Source organism: Hyperolius riggenbachi, unplaced genomic scaffold (assembly GCF_040937935.1).
Source record: "Hyperolius riggenbachi isolate aHypRig1 unplaced genomic scaffold, aHypRig1.pri scaffold_237, whole genome shotgun sequence".
NCBI lineage: Eukaryota > Metazoa > Chordata > Amphibia > Anura > Hyperoliidae > Hyperolius > Hyperolius riggenbachi.
The window spans coordinates 83362-103984 of record NW_027152448.1 but is presented as its reverse complement, the minus strand read 5'-3'; the positions used below and the strand labels follow the sequence as shown (position 1 = coordinate 103984).

Below are 20623 nucleotides of genomic sequence, written 5' to 3'. Positions count from 1 at the left end.
TTGACCCAATCATCTTCTGCAAAATAGCACCTCAAAAACTGTTCCAATGACTGATTAACCCTCTCCGTCTGACCATTGGTCTGTGGGTGGTAGCCTGACGAAAATGACAGTTCCATGCCCATTTCATGGCAAAATGCCCTCCAAAATCTAGAAACAAATTGGACTCCCCGATCTGACACTATGTTTTCCGGAATGCCATGAAGTCGGAAAATGTGGATGATGAAAAGATCGGCCAACTCCTGGGCTGAGGGGAGTCCTTTCAAGGGCACAAAATGGGCCATTTTACTGAAACGGTCGACTACCACCCAAATGACCGACATGCCTTCAGACCTTGGAAGCTCACCTACAAAATCCATGGACAAATGGGTCCATGGTTCACTCGGAGTGGGCAAAGGCTGCAACGTTCCCACAGGTGCCAGACGGGAGGGTTTGCTTTTTGCACACACTGCACACTCTCTAACATACTCCTTGCAGTCCGTTGCCAGAGAAGGCCACCAAGCACATCTAGCAATCAAGTCTTGCGTTCTGGAGGCCCCTGGGTGCCCGGCATTCTTGTGCGAGTGGAACATCTGCAAAATCTGGAGACGAAATGGCAGTGGCACAAACATAACCCCTTCAGGCTTTCCCTCAGGGACATCCTGCTGGAAGGGACCTAAAGTCTCCGTCCAGTCTTTCCAAGTCTCTGTGGCTCCCAGCACTACCTTCTGTGGAACAATGGTTTCTGGCTCTGAGGGCTGTGCTGTCTCCGGCTCAAAACATCTGGATAAAGCATCCGCCTTAATGTTTTTACTACCTGGAGTGTACGTAATTACAAATCTAAATCTCGAGAAAAACAGTGACCACCGAGCCTGACGGGGACTCAATCTCTTAGCCCCCTCAATGTATTCCAAATTCTTGTGATCAATGTAGACTGTAATCGTATGTTCTGCTCCTTCTAGCAAATGACGCCATTCCTCAAAGGCCAACTTAATGGCTAGGAGCTCCCTGTTGCCTATGTCGTAGTTTTTCTCTGCTGGTGAAAACCTCAGAGAGAAATAGGCACACGGGTGTAATCTTCCCTGCAGCCCAGAGCGTTGAGACAGCACAGCCCCTACCCCAACTTCAGAGGCGTCCACCTCTACAATGAATGGATAAGAGGTGTCTACGTGTCTCAATATGGGTGCAGAGCAAAACAGTTCTTTCAAAGTGGAGAAAGCGGCCAAAGCTTCGGGGGACCAGTGGTTGGTATCTGCCCCTTTTTTAGTGAGACTGGTGAGGGGTGCTATGACTGTGGAGTACCCCTTTATGAACCTTCTATAGTAATTCGCAAACCCTAAAAATCTCTGAAGAGATTTGAGTCCTACTGGCTGGGGCCATTCTAGGACAGCAGAGACTTTGGCGGGATCCATAGAAAGGCCCGAGGTGGAAATTATGTATCCCAGAAAAGCGACGGATGTCACCTCAAAAATGCATTTCTCCAATTTGGCATAAAGCCTGTTTTGTCTAAGCTTGTGCAGCACGAATTTGACATGAGCCCTGTGCTCAGAGAGGTTGTCTGAGAAGATCAGTATATCGTCCAGGTATATTAGGACAAATTTACCCAACACCTCCCTGAAAACTTCATTAATGAGTTCCTGGAAGACGGCCGGGGCGTTACACAACCCGAAGGGCATCACCAGGTACTCGTAATGCCCGTCGGGTGTGTTAAAGGCCGTCTTCCATTCATCGCCATCTCTGATCCGCACCAGATTGTATGCACCCCGCAAATCCAATTTCGAAAAGATCTTAGCATTGGTGACTTGGGTGAATAAATCGTCTATCAAAGGTAATGGATAGCGATTTTTAACTGTGATCTTATTCAGTCCCCGGTAATCAATGCATGGCTGAAGGCCTCCGTCTTTTTTCTTTACAAAAAAGAACCCTGCTCCGGCAGGCGACCGGGAAGGACGAATGAATCCCTTAGCTAAGTTTTCACGCATATACTCTTGCATGGCCACCTTTTCTGGCCCAGACAAATTGTAAAGATGACCTCTAGGGGGCACACAACCGGATCGGAGATCAATCGGGCAATCGAAAGGGCGATGTGGAGGTAGTTTATCGGCAACTTTGGGGCAAAACACGTCCGAAAACTCAGCATATTGTTCTGAAACACCCTCCACATGAATCCTGGTCTGGCCTAAGGTCACCTTCACTAAACAATGACGAAAACAGTGGGCTGACCAGCTCGTTAGCTGACCGGTAGCCCAATTTATCTGAGGGGAGTGAAGGTGTAACCACGGCATGCCGAGGATGACTGTGGAGGTTGTCATGCGCAACACAAAAAACTGCAACTTCTCTTTATGCAGAACCCCTATGGTGACTTCCACCTCTGGTGTCTGGGACAGCGGATGATTACGCTGTAAGGGGGAATCATCTACTGCCGTAACCTGAAGGGGTGGTTTAACTGGTGTGAGCGGAACACCCAATTTCTTTGCAAATTCGTAATCCATAAAATTAGCCGCTGAGCCTGAATCAATGAAGGCCTCAGAGACTTCAGATTTATCTTCCCATGTAATCACACAAGGAAGAAGTAACCGTTTATCCTCTAGGGGTAAGAGCTGTACGCCTAGGGTATTACCCCCAACTACTCCTAGGCAGTGGCGTTTCCCGACTTCTTAGGGCAATTTCATACTCTATGACCCCCCTCTGCACAATAAAGACACAACTGCTCAGAAATCCTGCGTCTCCGCTCCACTTGAGACAGTTTTGACCGACCAATCTGCATTGGCTCGGGGGGGAGGTGAAACGGGAGGAGATGGAGTTACTGGAGGCGTAGCGTAGGACACCATTTTAACATTGTTTCTACCCCTGGTCTGCCTTTGATAACGTATTCTGCGATCAATTCTGATTGCTGATGAAATGGCCTCATCGACGGTTTTAGGTTCAGGTTGACTTAACATAAGATCAGAGACCTCATCTGATAACCCTGATAAGAAACAGTCTAAAAGAGCATAGGTGTCCCACCTGGCTGAAACTGACCACCTCCTAAATTCGGCAGCATACTCCTCGACCGGACTCTTGCCTTGACGCAATAACTTGAGCTTTCGCTCAGTGACGTAGCTAAGGAGTTGTGGGCCCCGATGCATGTTTTACAGTGGGGCCCCCCAAGCACTCTATACATAGCAATTGATACGGCTCACCAAAACCTGCCAATGGCAACTACAGTGTCTGAGTTGCAAGAAGGGGTTGGGGAACAGTTTGTTAATAATTACCACTATTCAAAGTATCTATAGAAGTGATTATTTTGAGCACAGGACCAATAGAGAGCTAATACTGTAGTTGAGGAAGGGCCCTTTTGGGCCCCTCTGGCCCAAGGGCCCCGATGCGGTCGCAACTTCTGCAACCCCTATTGCTACGCCCCTGCTTTCGCTCAGAAGTCGAGGCAATGTCTGGATCGTCGTAGATTACTGCCATGGCCTTAAAAAATTCATCTACGGAGATTAAGGCTAAATCCCCAGCAGGTAAACTGTATGCCCAGGTTTGGGAGTCGCCTGATAACGAAGTCTTAATAAACGTGACCCTTTGGGTCATGGTTCCTGAAGATCTAGATCTCAACTCAAAGTATGACAACACTCTACTCCTAAAATTTCGAAAGTCAGATCTGTGACCAGAAAATTTTTCAGGTACAGGCATGCGTATGTCTGTGCTAGGAGGGGATCGCACCTCGTCCACAGCCGTCTGGAGGGTTCTTAAAGAACCGGACAAACCGTCAATCATAGCTTTGTGATTACCCAGCACTTGGTTGATCGAGTCCACCGAAGTGGTAAGTGCGCCCCGACGGTCAGTGTGTGCGTCCATTTGCATTTTGGGTCTGGCGTTCTGTAACGATCGGTGTAACACAGAGAGGGTCTGATTACCGGTGATCTGCAGTATCACCTAGAATGCAGATATATACCCGATTATTGATGATCTGCAGTATGACCGATAATCAGATATATCTCTAACCTCTTGACACCTGAGTTATATGAGTGTTTGATGCAACAGTAATACTTTGAGGAAAGCACCCGTAAGAAGGGTGCTAAGCAGTGAGAGATACTGCTAGAGATCAGATTCCTTCCACAGGTCTGATGCTCCCCACGGGGTGGAGCCAGGCTGAGAGTGGAAAGGACAGAACGTGAGTGACACCAAAGAGGGAGTGTCACTGACAGATCTGTGAACTATCTCTTAACAGGAGAGATAGTTCTCGAGGTCGGACAGGCCAGGTCGTTAACACACGGACAGATAAATTACAAAGACAGGAAACAGATGCAGAGTCCTGAGACCAGCAGAGTTTGGCAACAGAGTATCAGAATGACAAAGGTACAAAATCAGAGATCAGAAGAATGGTCAGGGAAGCAGGAGGTCATAACAGATAATCAACAATGCCTAGACTTGAGTGTGAGCTCCAAGATTCTCAACACTCCTGGAACTAGACTAGATAATATTAATAATACAGATGGTACAGAAATCCTAGACTTAAGGGGCATACAGACATGCGACTAAAGTCGTTGGTAACGAACGACTAACGATCGTTTATAACGACGATCGTTACAAAATAACCGCTAACGACCGTTAAGGGTAACGATCAGCGACTGAAGTCGTTGCAAACTGGAAATCCGTCCTGGCGGATTTTTTGTAACGACGATCGTTAGCAAAAGTACGTGTGTATGCTGATCGTTACAAAAACGATCGTTCGTTAAGTACCGTACATGCGCAGACAGAGAGAGAGAGACAGAGAGATGTATATAGATATGTATATAGATATATATATATATATATGTATATATAGATGTAGATAGATGTATATAGATAGAGATATATCTATCTATATCTCTCTCTCTCTGTGTGTATATATATATATATATATATATATATATATATATATATATATATCTGTACGCAACTTCCTCTTTCCTACTGGCCATTAACAATGACGTTCGTTCCGGGTTCATTGATCTGAATAACGTTTAGCATAATAGATGCGCTGCATCATACGTTCGTCACTTCCGCATCGTTCGTTCGGAAACGATCTGATCGTTTGCCACTTTCAACACCTCTTTACTAACGACCTTTTCATTTCTCTCCTTAATTGATCGTTCGTCGTTGCTTACGAACGATCGTTATCGCATGTCTGTACGTAGCTTAAGGTGTGAGTTCCTTGATCATCAACACCTTGAAAACTGGTCTAGATTATAACACAGATATTAACAGAATTCCTAGACTAAGGTGTGAGCTCCTTGATCGTCAACACCTAAGAAACTGGTCTAATAAACACAGATACTGACAAGGTCTGAGTGCTACCACGTAGTGATCGCAACGCCAGACACCAGAGAAATGACCAGCACCCAGTATATATACACCAGCGCTCTCCAGCGCCTCCCCTAAGTGCTGGACCAATGGAAGCTGCAGAAATTGGCAGCTGACCGGCTTGGTCAGCTGACCCCCTTCTGACTGTCATAAAGGCCCTGCCTCTCTGCGCGCGCGCGCGTCCTCCTAAACCAGTGTGGACGATCAGTCCCAGCCACACCAGACATGTGTTGTAATGTTTCTGCTGTGTTGGATGCAGAATCCGCCGCACTGCTGTCCGTGCGTGCGGCGTTTTCTCCGCATTCAGCATTACTGATAGAAGCAGGCCTATGCGTACAACCTGCTGCGTCGGACGCGGAAACCGCCGCCCTGTTGTCTGAGCATGCGGCGGTTTCTCCGCGCTCCGACTGCGCGCCAGCTGCCATGTTGAACGCGGAATCAGCCGCTTTACTCTGAGTACTGGCGGCGGCTTTTCCGCGTTTCCTCACACTTTACTAACATTACTGTACATATATTCCTCAGCGCTGTTGTCACCCCAATTCTGTTACTACACTCTGCAGCCACCCAGTGCTCAAAAAGGGTACATAGTGTCCACCACCATGGGACAAACAATATGCCAGGCTTAGTAGGATTGCCACAAAAGTTTAAAAGTGTTTATTCCACAATAATTAAAGTTTAAAACAAAACAACTTACATTGTGGGTCCATGCACACTGGACCCAATGCATACAAATCACTTACAAGGTTTTTGCACTGAAACAAATCAAAGTGCACCTTATCACATATGTAGGTTGGTACATTCAGAGATAGCCCGTCTCTCCTTCCCTACCAGGTTTTGTCTCTATGCCGTCATCAGGGGATATGGAGAGCAGGCTGAGTCAGGGCTATTATATAACGAACAGTAAATTCAAATATAAACATTCAATTACCTTAATCAGTATGTAATCTACTATCACCAATATTTTATTTGGAAATAAAGGTGCATTGTTTCCGTGCTGCGTCCATCACTATTTACAAGCTTATAATTTAAAAAAGGTTTGTAGTATACCCCCTTCAAATGCATATTTAAAAAGTTCAGACCCTTAGGTAACTATTTGTCTTTTTTTTTTTTTTTTTTTTTTATTAAAAAATGTATTTGGGTAATATTTTGGAGTGTGACATAATCAGTTCATTTTTAATGTTGTTGAATGTGTCAATTGTAATGTAAAAAATGTGTAGATGTAGTTTTATTATTTGGCCACAAGATGGCCACCTTCATTTTTGTTTTCCCTCCTTGTACTTCTCGCAAAGCGGAAGTACAAGTGGGATGTGGAAATTTTTCCGGGCAGAAGAACTGAAGCCTCGTGTGAGCGCTTCGGTTTTTCTGCGGGGGACAGGGATCGGGAACCATGTTCCCATTCACTGATCCCAGGGCTAGCGGCGGACACCACGGGGACATGGGGGCGCGCCCGCGATCGCGCGCTGGAGCGCACCGAAGCGCAGGAGAGCAGCACAGCAGCCGCCCGGACATGAGCTTCACGTCTGGGCGGCGGAAATGGTTAAGGTAATTGAATGTTTATATTTGAATTTACTGTTCGTTATATAATAGCCCTGACTCAGCCTGCTCTCCATATCCCCTGATGACGGCATAGAGACAAAACCTGGTAGGGAAGGAGAGACGGGCTATCTCTGAATGTACCAACCTACGTATGTGATAAGGTGCACTTTGATTTGTTTCAGTGCAAAAACCTTATAAGCGATTTGTATGCATTGGGTCCAGTGTGCATGGACCCACAATGTAAGTTGTTTTGTTTTAAACTTTAATTATTGTGGAATAAACACTTTTAAACTTTTGTGGCAATCCTACTAAGCCTGGCATATTGTTTGTCCCATGGTGGTGGACACGGTGTACCCTTTTTGAGCACTGGGTGGCTGCAGAGTGTAGTAACAGAATTGGGGTGACAACAGCGCTGAGGAATATATGTACAGTTTTCGCAGTTCCATTTTGGATTGGAATCTACCTCTGGCAGCTAACTCTTTCTACTTGTGTGAAAAGCTTGATAAACCCTTTTTGCAACATTTACTAACATTACAGCTGAGGTTTCTGTCTTTACTAAAGGAAAAAAAGTTTCAAATTCTACATAATTTGTTTTTAAATAAGGGCCTATTTGTTCATTAGTGGTGAATATAAGGGGCAATGGTTGGTTCAGCAAATTATTTGGAAAATATAATTTACAATATACAATATGTTACATTATAGGATAGAATAGTCAACATGTTTACAGTTAGTTAACCATCTCACATCTCTGAATAACAGACGTGTACCTTGGGTCTGCAATATCTGTTGAACCTGGATTGGTATAAACAAGCACTTGGGAGCACCCTCCAAGCTCAGGGTATATAGTGTGTGCCAAGATCCTGGCCCCTATACCACAAGGGGCAAAAATGCAACACTTCCTGGAAGGATCGGCACCACACAAACAGTTGTATTTATAAGCTCTTCACATCTTTATTGCATTAAAAAATCGACAAGGCAGCTGCCTTGTCGATTTTTTAATGCAATAAAGATGTGAAGAGCTTATAAATACAACTTTTTGTGTGGTGCCGATCCTTCCAGGAAGTGTTGAACCTGGATTGGTACAAACAAGCACATTTTCTTTTTCATGCTCTGTATAAAGGGGGCCATACACTAGGCGACCACGCAATCAATCGACCATCCAATTTGATTATTATATTCCAATTGGATGAAAATTGGTGCTGCCAAATGCATGCCCAACCGACAAAGCGACCAATTTCGGGACAGAAATTGGCCGCAAAGTCGATCGCGCACGTTGGTAAATTTCGGGCCAAGGTTGGTTGGTCGGGTGCGCGGCGGTACGGTGGCCGATTTGCGAATGAGCGACGAAACCCCCGCCGCATTGTATCAATGTGTGTAGTGCATTTATACATTACCTGTCCGGTGGCAGCCTCGGCGCGGTTTCCGTCCATCTGGACGGGTTCCGCATGCACGCCGGTAGCGTCAGACGCTATCCGCCGCTAGCGTGTATGCAGTTGTTACCTGGCGAGATGGACGGACACCGTGTGGAAGCTGGTTCAGGACAGGTAATGTATAAATGCACTACACTACATACTTTTATACATTTGGGGGCAGCGGCGAGGGGGATGCGGCGGCTCAGCGGATTCTCTGATGATTTCATGCTGAAATCGGACGGGAATCGGCCTGTAGTTTATGGGCAGATTCGATTAGAGACATGTTTATCTCTAATCAGATTCGATTAGAGATAAATTTGTCTCTTGGTCCAATCTGCCCATATTCATTCTAATGTATGGGCACCTTAACTCAGGAGATGAACATAAGTGAAAGGAAAGTGTCGGTGGATCCTGGTTGCTGGAGGGATTTGTCTTTCTGAAAGGCGCATAGTCATCTATACTGGGTGCTAAGGACTGGGTGCCCAGAATTTATTTTACTACCTGATAGATACATTAGAACTGCGGTGGCTTTAGCTAACGCTAAGCACACACTTTAATTATAATTGGCCAATCACAGACCAATTTTACCACATCTGTGTGGTATGAGGACCAGAAGATTTTGAATACTAAAGCTTGGTCTTTGAAAAATGAAAGATCAAAGATAATCTGCAGATAACCTTGGTAAAAAAAAAATAAGACCTCCAAAGATGCAGAGGAAACATATTTATCTCTCAGTCTTTCAGATCCATCCCGGTGGATCTGATCTGCAGACGATTGTCCATTAAAAAAGGTGTGTATGAGATCTGCAGATATTTCTTAACTTTTGTGTGCACAGGCATGGGTGAAAAAGAAGGAAGTAAATCGACTATGAATGCATTTTGCAGGAACTGATCGTTTGCATGTTTACAGCATCTTTAGAGAGATCAGTCTTTCAAACCTCCCTGACAAACCTCTACGACAGATAAATTCCTCAGTTTGCAAAGATTTGTATCTGATGGGGTGATAAAGGACACATCTGGGGTAATAAAAAACCAAGATCTACTTACCTGGGGCTTCCTCGGGCCCCTGGCAGGCAATATGTCCCACACTGCAGCTCCGGTGTCCCGGGCTCCCTCCCTTGCAGATGTCTTCTGCAGCTGCGCAGGCCACATCAGCACGATCACAAGCGGCGCGGCCAGGCGCAGAAGATGTTGACCTGGTGAGGTCAGCATCTGCATCGGAGGAGACCCCGGGACACCGTCTGGGAGCAGAGCTGCGCTGAGGGACACATAAGCTGCCAGGGGGTGGAGGAAGGCCCAGGTAAGTAGACCTTGGCTTTTTTATCACCTCTGACCTGTCCTTCAAGAATAGACTGTTAAGGTAAGCTCTCATACTACATGGAGGTGGTAAAATTGGCCAATGATTGCCCAATCAAAATTGGATGTGTGTATGCACCCTAAAGCCTGACCAACATTTTCAATCATGATTGGGCAATCACTGACCGATTTTACCATCTCCATGAAGTATGAAAGATTACCTACACAATCTGTTCATAGTATTCAATATCTGTTTACCCTCATATTACGTACATGAAGGTCAGTGTTCTCCCCAGAAATTTTTTCCAGCCAGGTGGCATGAAAATGTAGCCGGGTGGGGTGCGACAGGGGAATTCAGGGCTGGTGCAACTCTGCTTACCGCACAGGATGAGGAGAAACGATGACACCCGGTGCTTACCAAAATTGGCTGGCTGAAGCACTCCTCTAAAAGAGCCTGATGATAACACTGAATATTGGTGTTCTAGTTGCATTTCATACTAGGGGTGATTATTGCATTTAATAGGTCGGTTAATTCAGGTATCATACAACTGTGTTTGTTGCATTTCATAAAGGAGGGGGGGGGGGTGATTTTTGCTTTTCATATGGATGTTATTTGCTGCTGGGGTCGAGGGGTATTGCAGATAGTGTACAGGGTCAGTCAGTATCATACTAAATTATCTGCAATACTGCTGGACCCCAGCAGCAAATAACATCCATATGAAATAACATGCATGTGAACTCTGCAAGAATTACTCCCCACCCACACACTGCCCTTTCAAGCCACCTGCACACACTTTCAACACAGGATCGTGTTCCATATTTACTTTTTTTGATCAGTGGGCAACTTTTACCAGACTTTTCCCAATTACCAGAGCCAGATTTGTACTTTTTACTGCTCTAGGCCAACTTTTTACAATTGTAAATCAAGTAAGGTATATGAGCACTTCTGACACAGACAGCATTCAGCACCATCCCCCATCTCCAGCAAGTCAGCTTACCTAAATTGCAGCTGACTTCAGTCATCGTTTGTTTGTCTTCCCAGGTCCCCTATAGCTTGAAAGCTCTGCAGACTAAAATATATCAGATAAAAAGTGCTCCTGCTCATTAGTGGACACACAGATCTCATACCAGTGGAAGAATGATCAGAGTTCCTGTGATGGGTCGTTCGCGAACGAGCCGGCTCTAATGGCCCATACTTACGGGCTACAATTGTCGTCGCAACACGCGGCGCGAGCGTGTTGCGGCGACAGGTCGCCCGTGAGTATGGGCCGTCGCACGGGCGCACACCCCGAACTGTCGCCCGTCGCTGATGTCGCCAGGCGATTGAAAGTTTCAATCGCCTGGCGACAGTCGCCGCAGCACCTCCGCCGCAACTGTCGCTAGTCCGCGTGAGTACGCGGACTAGCGACAGCAACCACCATTGAGGTATGCGGAGCTTCCGGCGGGGGGAGGAGGAACGTCGGCGACAGCTTCCGTCGCGCCGCTGGTCCCTCTTCCGCGTGTGTACGCGGAGGAACCTGGCGAGGAACTGTCGCTGGCCTGTCGCCCACACGCTCACGTGTGCTGGCGACACGCCACTTTTGCTGCCCGTGAGTATGGGCCATAAGAGCCGGCTCTTTGCTACGGACGACAAGAGCCGGTTCTCAGTTTCAAAAGATCCGATGCCTCAGCCGCCCCACACAGCCCTGCTTTGGTCTGTAATAAAGGGCGCTGAGGCATGCTGGGAGATGTAGTCCTCCTCTCGCCGCTTGTAGGAGTGTATGGGGCGGAGCAGAGCAGTAGCAGGAGGGATTGCACCAGTCAGAGAAGCAGTCTGGAGTTGTCATGGAGACGGGGGCGGGGCTTTTACTCCGATTCTGAGTGGTGTCTAGTGATATTTAATGAAGAGCCGATTGAGAGCCGTAAGAGCCGGCTCTTTAATGGGAGCCGATTCAGAAGAGCCGATTCTCCGAGAAGAGCCGGAATTCCCATCACTACTGCAGTGGGAGAGCTGCAGCTGTCAGCCTGTGTGCAATGGTAGTAGGCTGATAGCCACGGTCCCTGCCCACAACTCATACTTACAGAACAGCTTCAAGGCAGCCCTAGGCAACAGCAGTGCAAGACTCATCTTCTCTGGTGCGGAGGTCGGACTGCGCAGGTCGCCATAGCATGACATCACTTACTGAGCTAAGGCTCACTTCTGTACTGCGTAGCGGTACGCAGCTACTTCTTCCTGGCCAGCCCGGAACTACAGATTAATTGTCGGGTGACCAGGAAGTATTCATGCGCCGGCAGCAGGATGGTTGGAAAATAGTCCCCCCTCACCATCCTGCTGCTTGAAGTTGTGAGGGAGTCTGGGGGGTGGGGAGGTGGCAGATGCTTAAGGGGGGTGGGGGTGGGTGGATAGAATAATAAATTATATTTTATTTTAAAAAAAAGTAGTGACCTGACGCAGGGACTGGTGCCCCCCCCCCCTGGCTAGGGGCCCCATAGCAGCCGCTCTGGCGTTATTTCTACGCCACTGCTTAGGCGGCAGGCAGAGTAGTCAAAATCCAGGCAGAGGTTGGTGCAGGCGGCCGGCAGAGAGTAGTCAAAATCCAGGCAGAGGTCGGTGCAGGCGGCAGGCAGAGTAGTCAGGCAAAAATCGGTAACAGTAAAGCTATGTACCAACGTCGCAATTTTATTGACCGACAATTTTTGGAGCGTCGGTCGTTTCCGCGATATCGCGACATAGGTACAGGCGCACGACCACGCAAATGTTGCGCCGCAATAACAACCATCACGGTAGATCAGATTGCTAAGATTAGTGTGGGACTGGGAGCTGGAAAAACTAAGGAAATCCACGTGCTGGCCAAGCAGCAGTAACCCTGTGTTATCACTCCCAAAAGAAACCTGCAGCAAGTCTTCACTGTGAGCAGCAACACCTGATTACTGCTGCTTGGCCAGCTAGTGGATTTCCTCACCTTTTCCAGCTCCCAGTCTGACACTTGCTAAGATCCTTCACGACTCCCTCGCAAAGTACAGCGATCGCTTGAAGTTTTGTTTGCTCCCGACGTGTAATGTCGCGTGATGTTGTGCATACCCTCCGGCAGGAAGAGGAGTCACTGATGACTGTTAAGGGGACGTCGCAAAACCCGTCGGGTGGAGAGTACAGAGAGTAAGGCAGATCAGCAGAAGCACAAAGCTCAGAAGGTGCTGGGAACCAAATGGCTATATTGTTAACATCCTGTGCTTTCATATGAGCTTATCTGCCATCTCTGCCATGGCAGTCAGCTGACATGGGGAGAGCTCAAATTAGAACTTGTGGTTAGAGACAAATGAGCAGGAATTAGACAGGCTAAACTCTCTAAACACATACAGGTAGCATTTCTCTCTGTTTTCCTTCTGTCCTGTGCCAGAGTTGAGGTTCAGATGGGGAATTAGACAGCCTAAACCAGGGGTTGGGAACCTATGGCTCGGGAGCCAGATGTGGCTCTTTTGATGGCTACATCTGGCTCACAGTTAGGGGTTAATTCACTAAGCTACACTGCTCAAGCAGCGCGGCTTAGTGTGACAGCGCAATTAAAATTTTCAAAGTAGGCACGCTACTGCACTACTAATAAACTCGCGCTCCACCCAAAACTAACAGCTGCTCTAATTGTCCCACCCTAGATCCTGCCAGGTCCAGTGACTTTGTAGGACGAGATCCCTGCACTTTAATTGGCCCAACAGGCTGCCTGTCACTTGGGTAAATTGCTGATGTTGTTGAAGACGTGTCTGACACTTCTGCTGCCTGGAGGATCAACTGTATTCACATCACCATGGCAACAGGTTCATGAGCCCTCTGCTGCGCATGCACACTGTCCCAGTCTGAAACATGTTGTATGGCTCTCACAGAAATACATTTTAAAATATGTGGCGTTTATGGCTCTCTCAGCCAAAAAGGTTACTGACCCCTGGGCTAAACTCCCTATATGCATACCAGGCGCATTTCTCTGATTTCCTTCTGTCCTGTGCAATATTTCGGGTTTACGTAGATGTCGCCACACCGCACGCCGTACTGCCGCTGATTGGCCGCCGGCCTGCTGGGAACCAGGAGGAAGCAAAGAGAAGATGGGGATCCCGGTGAACGGCAGAAGTGTCCTGGAGTCCTGCACAGCAGCACCGTTCACCGCGCAGGACCCAGGTAAGCTGTCAGCATTGTTTTTTAGCTTCCAGCATGTAAGCCTTAGCTCGAGCTACGCTCGGGATTACCGCCAGGGAGGTTAAGAAGGAGATTAAAAATTAACTCTTGGGAGAAAACTCAGGAGGAAAGGTGAATTAAATAAGGGCATATATCTCTTATGTCTGATGATGTAAGAATACATGTTTCCTTTGTATGCTCTTCGAAACGCCTGGTACACACTTTCAATTTTGATTGGCCAAACACTGATCAATTTTACCACCTGTAGTATAAGGGTCAACTGATTTTTAAAACTATGAGCAGATTGTGTAGATAAACCCTCATACTACACGGAGGTGGTAAAATTGGTCTGTGATTGGACAATCATAATTGAAAGTGTGTGCCAGGCTTTAAGCTGTGCATACACACATCAATATTCTCCAATGTGGCAAAGCGATCGATCACTCTCTGATCAGAATCTGACTAGATTAGGTTGATTCATACCTCAACCACCACACTTATTTTCAACTGAGTTCAGCAGGAAATCTATTGAAAATGAATCGAGCCGCAGTGTTGCACTGGTGAATGCAGTACACCGCTATGGACCCATCGACTGACTGCCACTCTTGCTCCGCCCCCAGTCATTAATTCTCCATCCTGCCTGATGAATATTTCTGATTGATTTTAGGCCAAAATTGATCAAAATTCAATCAGACATGATGGTGGTGCAAACTCTCTGGCAGACTCGATCAGAGTAACCAAATCTGCCATTAATTGAATGAGAAAATTGATGCATATATGGCCTTCTGCAATTGTACTCAATAAATTCAGCTTTGGCTTTCTTTACATTGTTGTTCCTTTAAATTCCTTGGTAAACATTCTGTGTTGAGTTGAGTTGTAGTCATTGTCATTGTTTATCCTGGGATGTACATCCTGAGCAGGGCCGTGCAGAGGGTCCTTAAATGGGGGGTGCTCAAATTTCAAAAAGAGGCCTACCCCCATTCTTCCCCCACGCCCCCCCCCCCCCCCCCCCACACACACACACACAGACAGACACACACATTAAGTCACAGAAGAGCTGGCTGGATTTCAATAGTGTGGACCTGTCACTGGTGGCCACATGTTCCTGGCTAGGGGTATTTGTTGTCATGTGGGTGCTGAATGCAGATGCTGGGTGCCATGTGGGTTCTGGGTGCGGGTACAGAGTGACATGTGGGTTCTGGTTATGAGTGGGTATCAGGTGTCATGCAGGTGTTTATTGCAAGTACTTAGTGTCATGTAAGATCTGGGTGCATGTACTGGATGTCATGTGGGTGCTGGGTGCAGGTACTGGGTATGACATGGGTGTGAATACTTGGTGCCCTGTACTGGGTGTTGGCTATGGGTGTGTATTGGTTATCACAAGGGTTTTAAATGCAGATACTTTGGGTGCAGGTGCTGTTTAAAGAGACTCTGAAGCCTTAATAAAAATGGCTTTTATCCTTATATATAGCAGGGGCATGTGTGCCCCTGCTAAAACGCCGCTATCCCGCGGCTGAACTAGGGTCCTTTCCCCTCCAAATCCCCAGACCAACTTGGTCGTAGATTTTGCTACCCCTGTGCGCTTCCATGTGAGGCAGAGCTATGAGCTGCAGCCCTGCCTCACAGGCGTCTATCAGCGGCGGATCTCCGCCTCTCCCCGCCCCTCTCAGCGAAGGCAGACTGAGAGGGGAGAGGCGGAGATCAGGCATGGTCGGAAGAGCCAATTTCCGATTCCGCGGTAATTCCGCATACCGCCACTACCGAAATTCCGTTACCGTTTCATTCCGACGGTATACCGGAGCTGTTCCGCGGAATTCCGAGGTATACGGAATTCCGTCGGAAAAACTTTTAAAATCCCTCCTCCTCCTCCTCCTCCTCCATCCATCCATCCATCCATATCATCCAGTAGGAAATTGCAGATTTTGAAAACAGCTTATACTGTATACCATAGCTGGGATTTGAACCCAGGATGCAGTGTGTAGTAGGTATCTGTCTTACCCTCTAGACCATGAACCACACTACATGGTAAAGCTGGCCTAGTATAAACCATACTAGGAGGGAGAGGAGGAGGAGGAGGAAGAGGAAGAGGAAGAGGAAGAGGAAGAGGGAGGAGGAGGAGGAGGAGGAAGAGGAGAGGAGGAGGAGGAGAGGAGGAGGAGGAGGAGGAGGAGGAGGAGGAGGAAGGAGGAAGAGGAGGAGGAGGAAGAGTTTTGGTGTCGGAATTATAAAATTTCCGCGGAATTCCGTTTGAGATGTATAGAAATTCCGTTCCGACTAACGGAATCGGAATTATTAATTATTAATTCCGTCCAGAATCACGAAATTAAAAATTCCGCGGAATTTTCCGACCATCCCTAGCGGAGATCCGCCGCTGATAGACTCGTGTGAGGCAGGGCTGCAGCTCATAGCCCTGCCTCACACGGAAGCGCTCCCCGGGCAGCATAGGGGGGATTTGGAGGGGAAAGGACCCTAGTTCAGCCGCGGGATAGCGGCGTTTTAGCAGGGGCACACATGCCCCTGCTATATATAAGGAAAAAAGCCATTTTAATTATGGCTTCAGACTCTCTTTAAGTGGGTGCTTGCTGCAGATAGTGGGAGCCATTTGGAGGCTGTATGCAGGTATGAGTACTAGGTGCAATGTCAGGCCTAGGTGCAGGTACCTAGTGGTGAGTGTTAGTACTAAGTGCCAGGGAAGGGGTGTGGGTGGATCATGGGAGTAGTAGAGGTTAATGTGGGTGCTACAGGAAGGGAAGTCATTGGGAGTGCTGGGGGAGGGAGAGTTCAATTTAGGTGCTGGAAGAGGTCATTATGGGTGCTGCTGGGGACAGGTGCTGCTGGGGGAGGGAAAGGTCAATGTGGGTGCTGGGGGAGGGAGGGGTCAGTGTGGGTGCTGGGAGTCAGGCAGGATCACTGCAGTGCTAATGCTGAGGAGAGGTGGTCAGTATAGGTCCTATGGAGGAGAAGAGGTCAGTATGGGTCCTAGGTGGAAGGAGAGGTCTCTGCTGTCAGAGCGACACCATCTTACCTCCTCCCACAAAGCTGTCTGGATGAGTACACAAGGATTCCTGTATGGCACCTCTTAACTCCCAAAGTGTCCCAGATGGAGAGGAGCTTTCTGTGTGTGGGGCTACCTGTGGGAAGGGGCAGAGCTTATCATGGCTGGAGGTGGAGCTTCATTTTTGCAGCCAAAGGGGCCTTTTATGGGGATTTAAAAGGGTGGGTTTTTTTTGGCAGAGCATCTACCTGATCTTGACAATAAAAAAGAGGTTTTATTGCTAAGGATCCTTTCACACTTTGTTGTGCAATGGACAAAATCATTGCCTGGCAATGCAAACGCAATGATAGCCCTATGGGGCAGTCTCATTGATCGCAATACATATTGTGGCACAATACGACGGGTTCCGTTGGGATAACGCAGTGGATGCACTTGCATTTACAGGGTAACATGCACATTTACATTAGCGGTAAGGCATACTTTCATGGTGCTGCATGCCTCGCTGCATGGTCACACCAAACTGTTAATGCGCGGTGCGACTTTTTGTGAGATGCTGTGATGTGCAGGGACATACCTAGAAGGAGCAGCCCATAGAATAGCAGAGGGACCCAGAGCTGTGAGGGGCCCCAACTACTAAGGTTCCCTTCCTACAATACAGTAGAGTAACCAGGCAGTTTGGTATGACCCAAAAACACTAGGATTACAAAACAGGGGACTATACTGCAGATCAGGTGGTTTGTAGCTACACTTGTTATGGGTGTGAGGATCATAATGGCCACACTTGTTGTATGACCCCTGTGAGATGGGCCCCAAGGGCTGTGAAGGGCCCCAAGGGGAGGGGTATGAACATTGAGGGACCCCCAGGTTATGATGGGCACCAAGGGGAGGAAAGGGAAGGGGTGTGAACATTGGGGGCCCCATGAATTGTAGTTACGCCCCTGGCGATGGGATTGAAGAAAAGTCGCATTGCAATGTACTTTGCAAGTGGGAAAAAAAAACTTTAATTGTTGTGCAAACCACTCAGGAAGTTCAGTTGTAAATCACCATCAGAATAGCACACTCACCGATCACATGTAGAGGTCCTGTACTTCTCTCTAGGGGGCGCTCCAGGCTGGGGTGCTGCACTCTGCAGATGAACTCTGACCCCTGGTCTGCCAGTGTCGGGTTGATCAGCAGGCTGGCTGTACAGCTGTATGTGTTGTCCGGCTGTCTCTGGGGTGTGATGTCTGCCATATTGTACTTGTTATCAGTAACAGCAATAAAGTCACCTGTACCTTTCCTCCTATACCAGCTGACTGACAGATCAGAAGGGAAATATCCGGAGATTCTGCACTGTAATTTGGATATTTTGTTGAGAATTAGATTCAATGTATCTAGATCTTCAATTTTTGGAATCCATGGAAACTCTGTGGAATAATCATAATTTATCATGAACAATTGGTTCAATACATATTTTTAAAGGACACCTAAAGTGAGAGGATATGGAGGCTGCCATATTATTTCCTTTTAAACGATGCAGATTGCCCAGCAGCCCTGCTGATCCTGTGTCACCAACAGGGCCGGATTTGTACTCTTTACTGCCCTAGGCCGCTGTCACCAGCGCCCCCCTTCAGTATAGGTAGCGAGATGATCCTACCCCCCCCCCCCTTCCCTCTAGTATAGGTAGCCAGATGACCCCCAGTATTGGTAGGCAGATGACTCCTCCCCCTTTCCCTACATTATAGGTAGCCAGATGACCCCTTCCCCCTTCCCTTTAGTATATGTAGCCAGATGACTCCTCCCCCTTTCCCTCCAGTATAGGTAGCCAGATGACTCCCTTAATCCTTCCTTTTCCCACCCCCCCTTTCAGTATAGGTAGCCAGCTCGCCTTCACACCGCAGCAGCCATCAGTGTCACTCATTTCACCACTCGTCTCCAGTGTAGAAGCCTCCTCTTCCTTTCCATCTCCAATGCTGCCCCAGTCCATAGCCGACGGCCACAATGCAAACGTGCACAGAGAGCAAGGTGGCTGCTGCACAGGCAGCGAGCAGCAGAGTAACGCGGTCAGACGCTAGCCTGATCTCCCTGCATTGCAGCATTTGCAAGCTTACAAATGCTGCACCAGTTTAGCCTGCTGCATTGGTGCCCCTGCTCCTGTGGTGCCCTAGGCCATGACCTAGGGGCCTTGGCCTAAAGCCGGCCCTGGTCACCAATACATATCTTAGCCATAGACCCTAAACAAGCATGCAGTTCAGATGTTTGATGTTTGACTACATTTGCTGCATGCTTTTTCAGGGTCTGTGGCTAAAAGTATTAGAGGCGGATGGTCATCATGACTGCCAGGCAACTGGCATTGCTTAAAAGGAAATAAACATGGCAGCCTCCATCGTATTCCTCTTGTTTCAGGTCTCCTTTAAGTATCACATATAAATGTCTCACAGTATGTTCCAAAAAACTTTATAAACACTTTTCTACTTTTTTCCACTTTTGTACTCTTTATGTACTGTATATTTCAAGTAAAGCTAACACTCCCTAAAGCATACCTCCAAACCTCATGTTAAGAAAGAGCCTCCAATCACACCCTTGGAACACCCCAAGTCACACATGCCACAAAGAATTAATAAGCAGAAGACATAGTTTTATAATTGAAACCACACAGGTCCTCTTTATCATCACTGCTTCTTCTTCATGCTAACATTTAAAAATGTAGATCAATTAATAGGATGCTTATAAAGTAAACACATATTTCAGCGGAAAGAGGGACAGTTGGGAGCTATGCATCTAGGACTTGTGCACAGATGCTTGGGGAGATCTTTACAAATCTTGGTAGTATTTATTTTCTAAACATATCTGTAAAGAAAAGGTGCCTATTTAGATTCTTACCTCAGTAGAGGGAAGCTTTTTGGATAATCCAACTAAGCATACCAAGCCCTGAACCCTCTTAAAAATCCCTCCAGTGTCCCCTATTGTTCTATTGAAGCCTCATTGGTCCATTAAAAGACCAGTAGAGGGAACTGGAGGGGATTTTAAAGGGATACTGTAGGGGGGTCGGGGAAAATGAGCTGAACTTACCCGGGGCTTCTAATGGTCCCCCGCAGACATCCTGTGTTGGCGCAGCCACTCACCGATGCTCCGGCCCCGCCTCCAGTTCACTTCTGGAATTTCTGACTTTAAAGTCAGAAAACCACTGTGCCTGCGTTGCCGTGTCCTCGCTTCCCCTGATGTCACTAGAAGCGTACTGCGCAGGCACAGACCATACTGGGCCTGCGCTGTGCGCTCCTGGTGACATCAGCGGGATCGAAGACACGGCAACGCAAGCCCAGTGGTTTTCAGACTTTAAAGTCAGAAATTCCAGAAGTGAACCGGAGGCGGGGCCGGAGCATCGGTGAGTGGCTGCGCCAACACAGGATGTCTGCGGGGGACGGTTAGAAGCCCTGGGTAAGTTCAACTCATTTTCCCCCGACCCCCCCTACAGTATCCCTTTAAAGATACTCTGGGACTTGCTATACTAAGTATAGCATGCCCAGGGCTTGTAGCTGCGTGTGCTGCACTGTTCGCCGGTTGTCAGTCTGGTATCGAGAGGGTACGGCATGGGATTGGTTCAGAGGATACTGTCATGGAAGTAACTGAATATAAGTACTTATGGTTAATTAAGAACATTAAATTAAATTTTTCATGGCTAGATTTTTATTTACTGTATATTCCTGCTTATAAGACTACTTTTAGCCCTTGAAAATCTTCTGAAAAGTCAGGGGTCATCTTATGCGCCGAGTGTCATTGATGCTGGGTGATACGCCCTCTCTTGTTATCGCCTCTCAGATCTCGCTGATGAGGACTGTAGTGATGCGGCGCAGGCGCACATGTGCGAGATCTGAGAGGCAGAGAAGGAGGTAAATAGGATACAAGGGTGGGTCAGAAGGGTGAAAGAGGCGTGTTTTATGCGCACAGTGATCTATTCTTC

At 47.5% G+C, this 20623-nt stretch overlaps 1 gene segment (V, D, J or C); it reads right to left on the bottom strand.

Moving 5' to 3' along the window:
* The window catches only part of LOC137543845 (Ig mu chain C region-like), a 102486-nt gene that overhangs the window by 15284 nt on the left and 66579 nt on the right, over window positions 1–20623 (bottom strand). Inside the window, 1 exon segment of the C gene segment in view lies at window positions 17748–18089. Coding sequence covers window positions 17748–18089 — 342 coding nt within the window.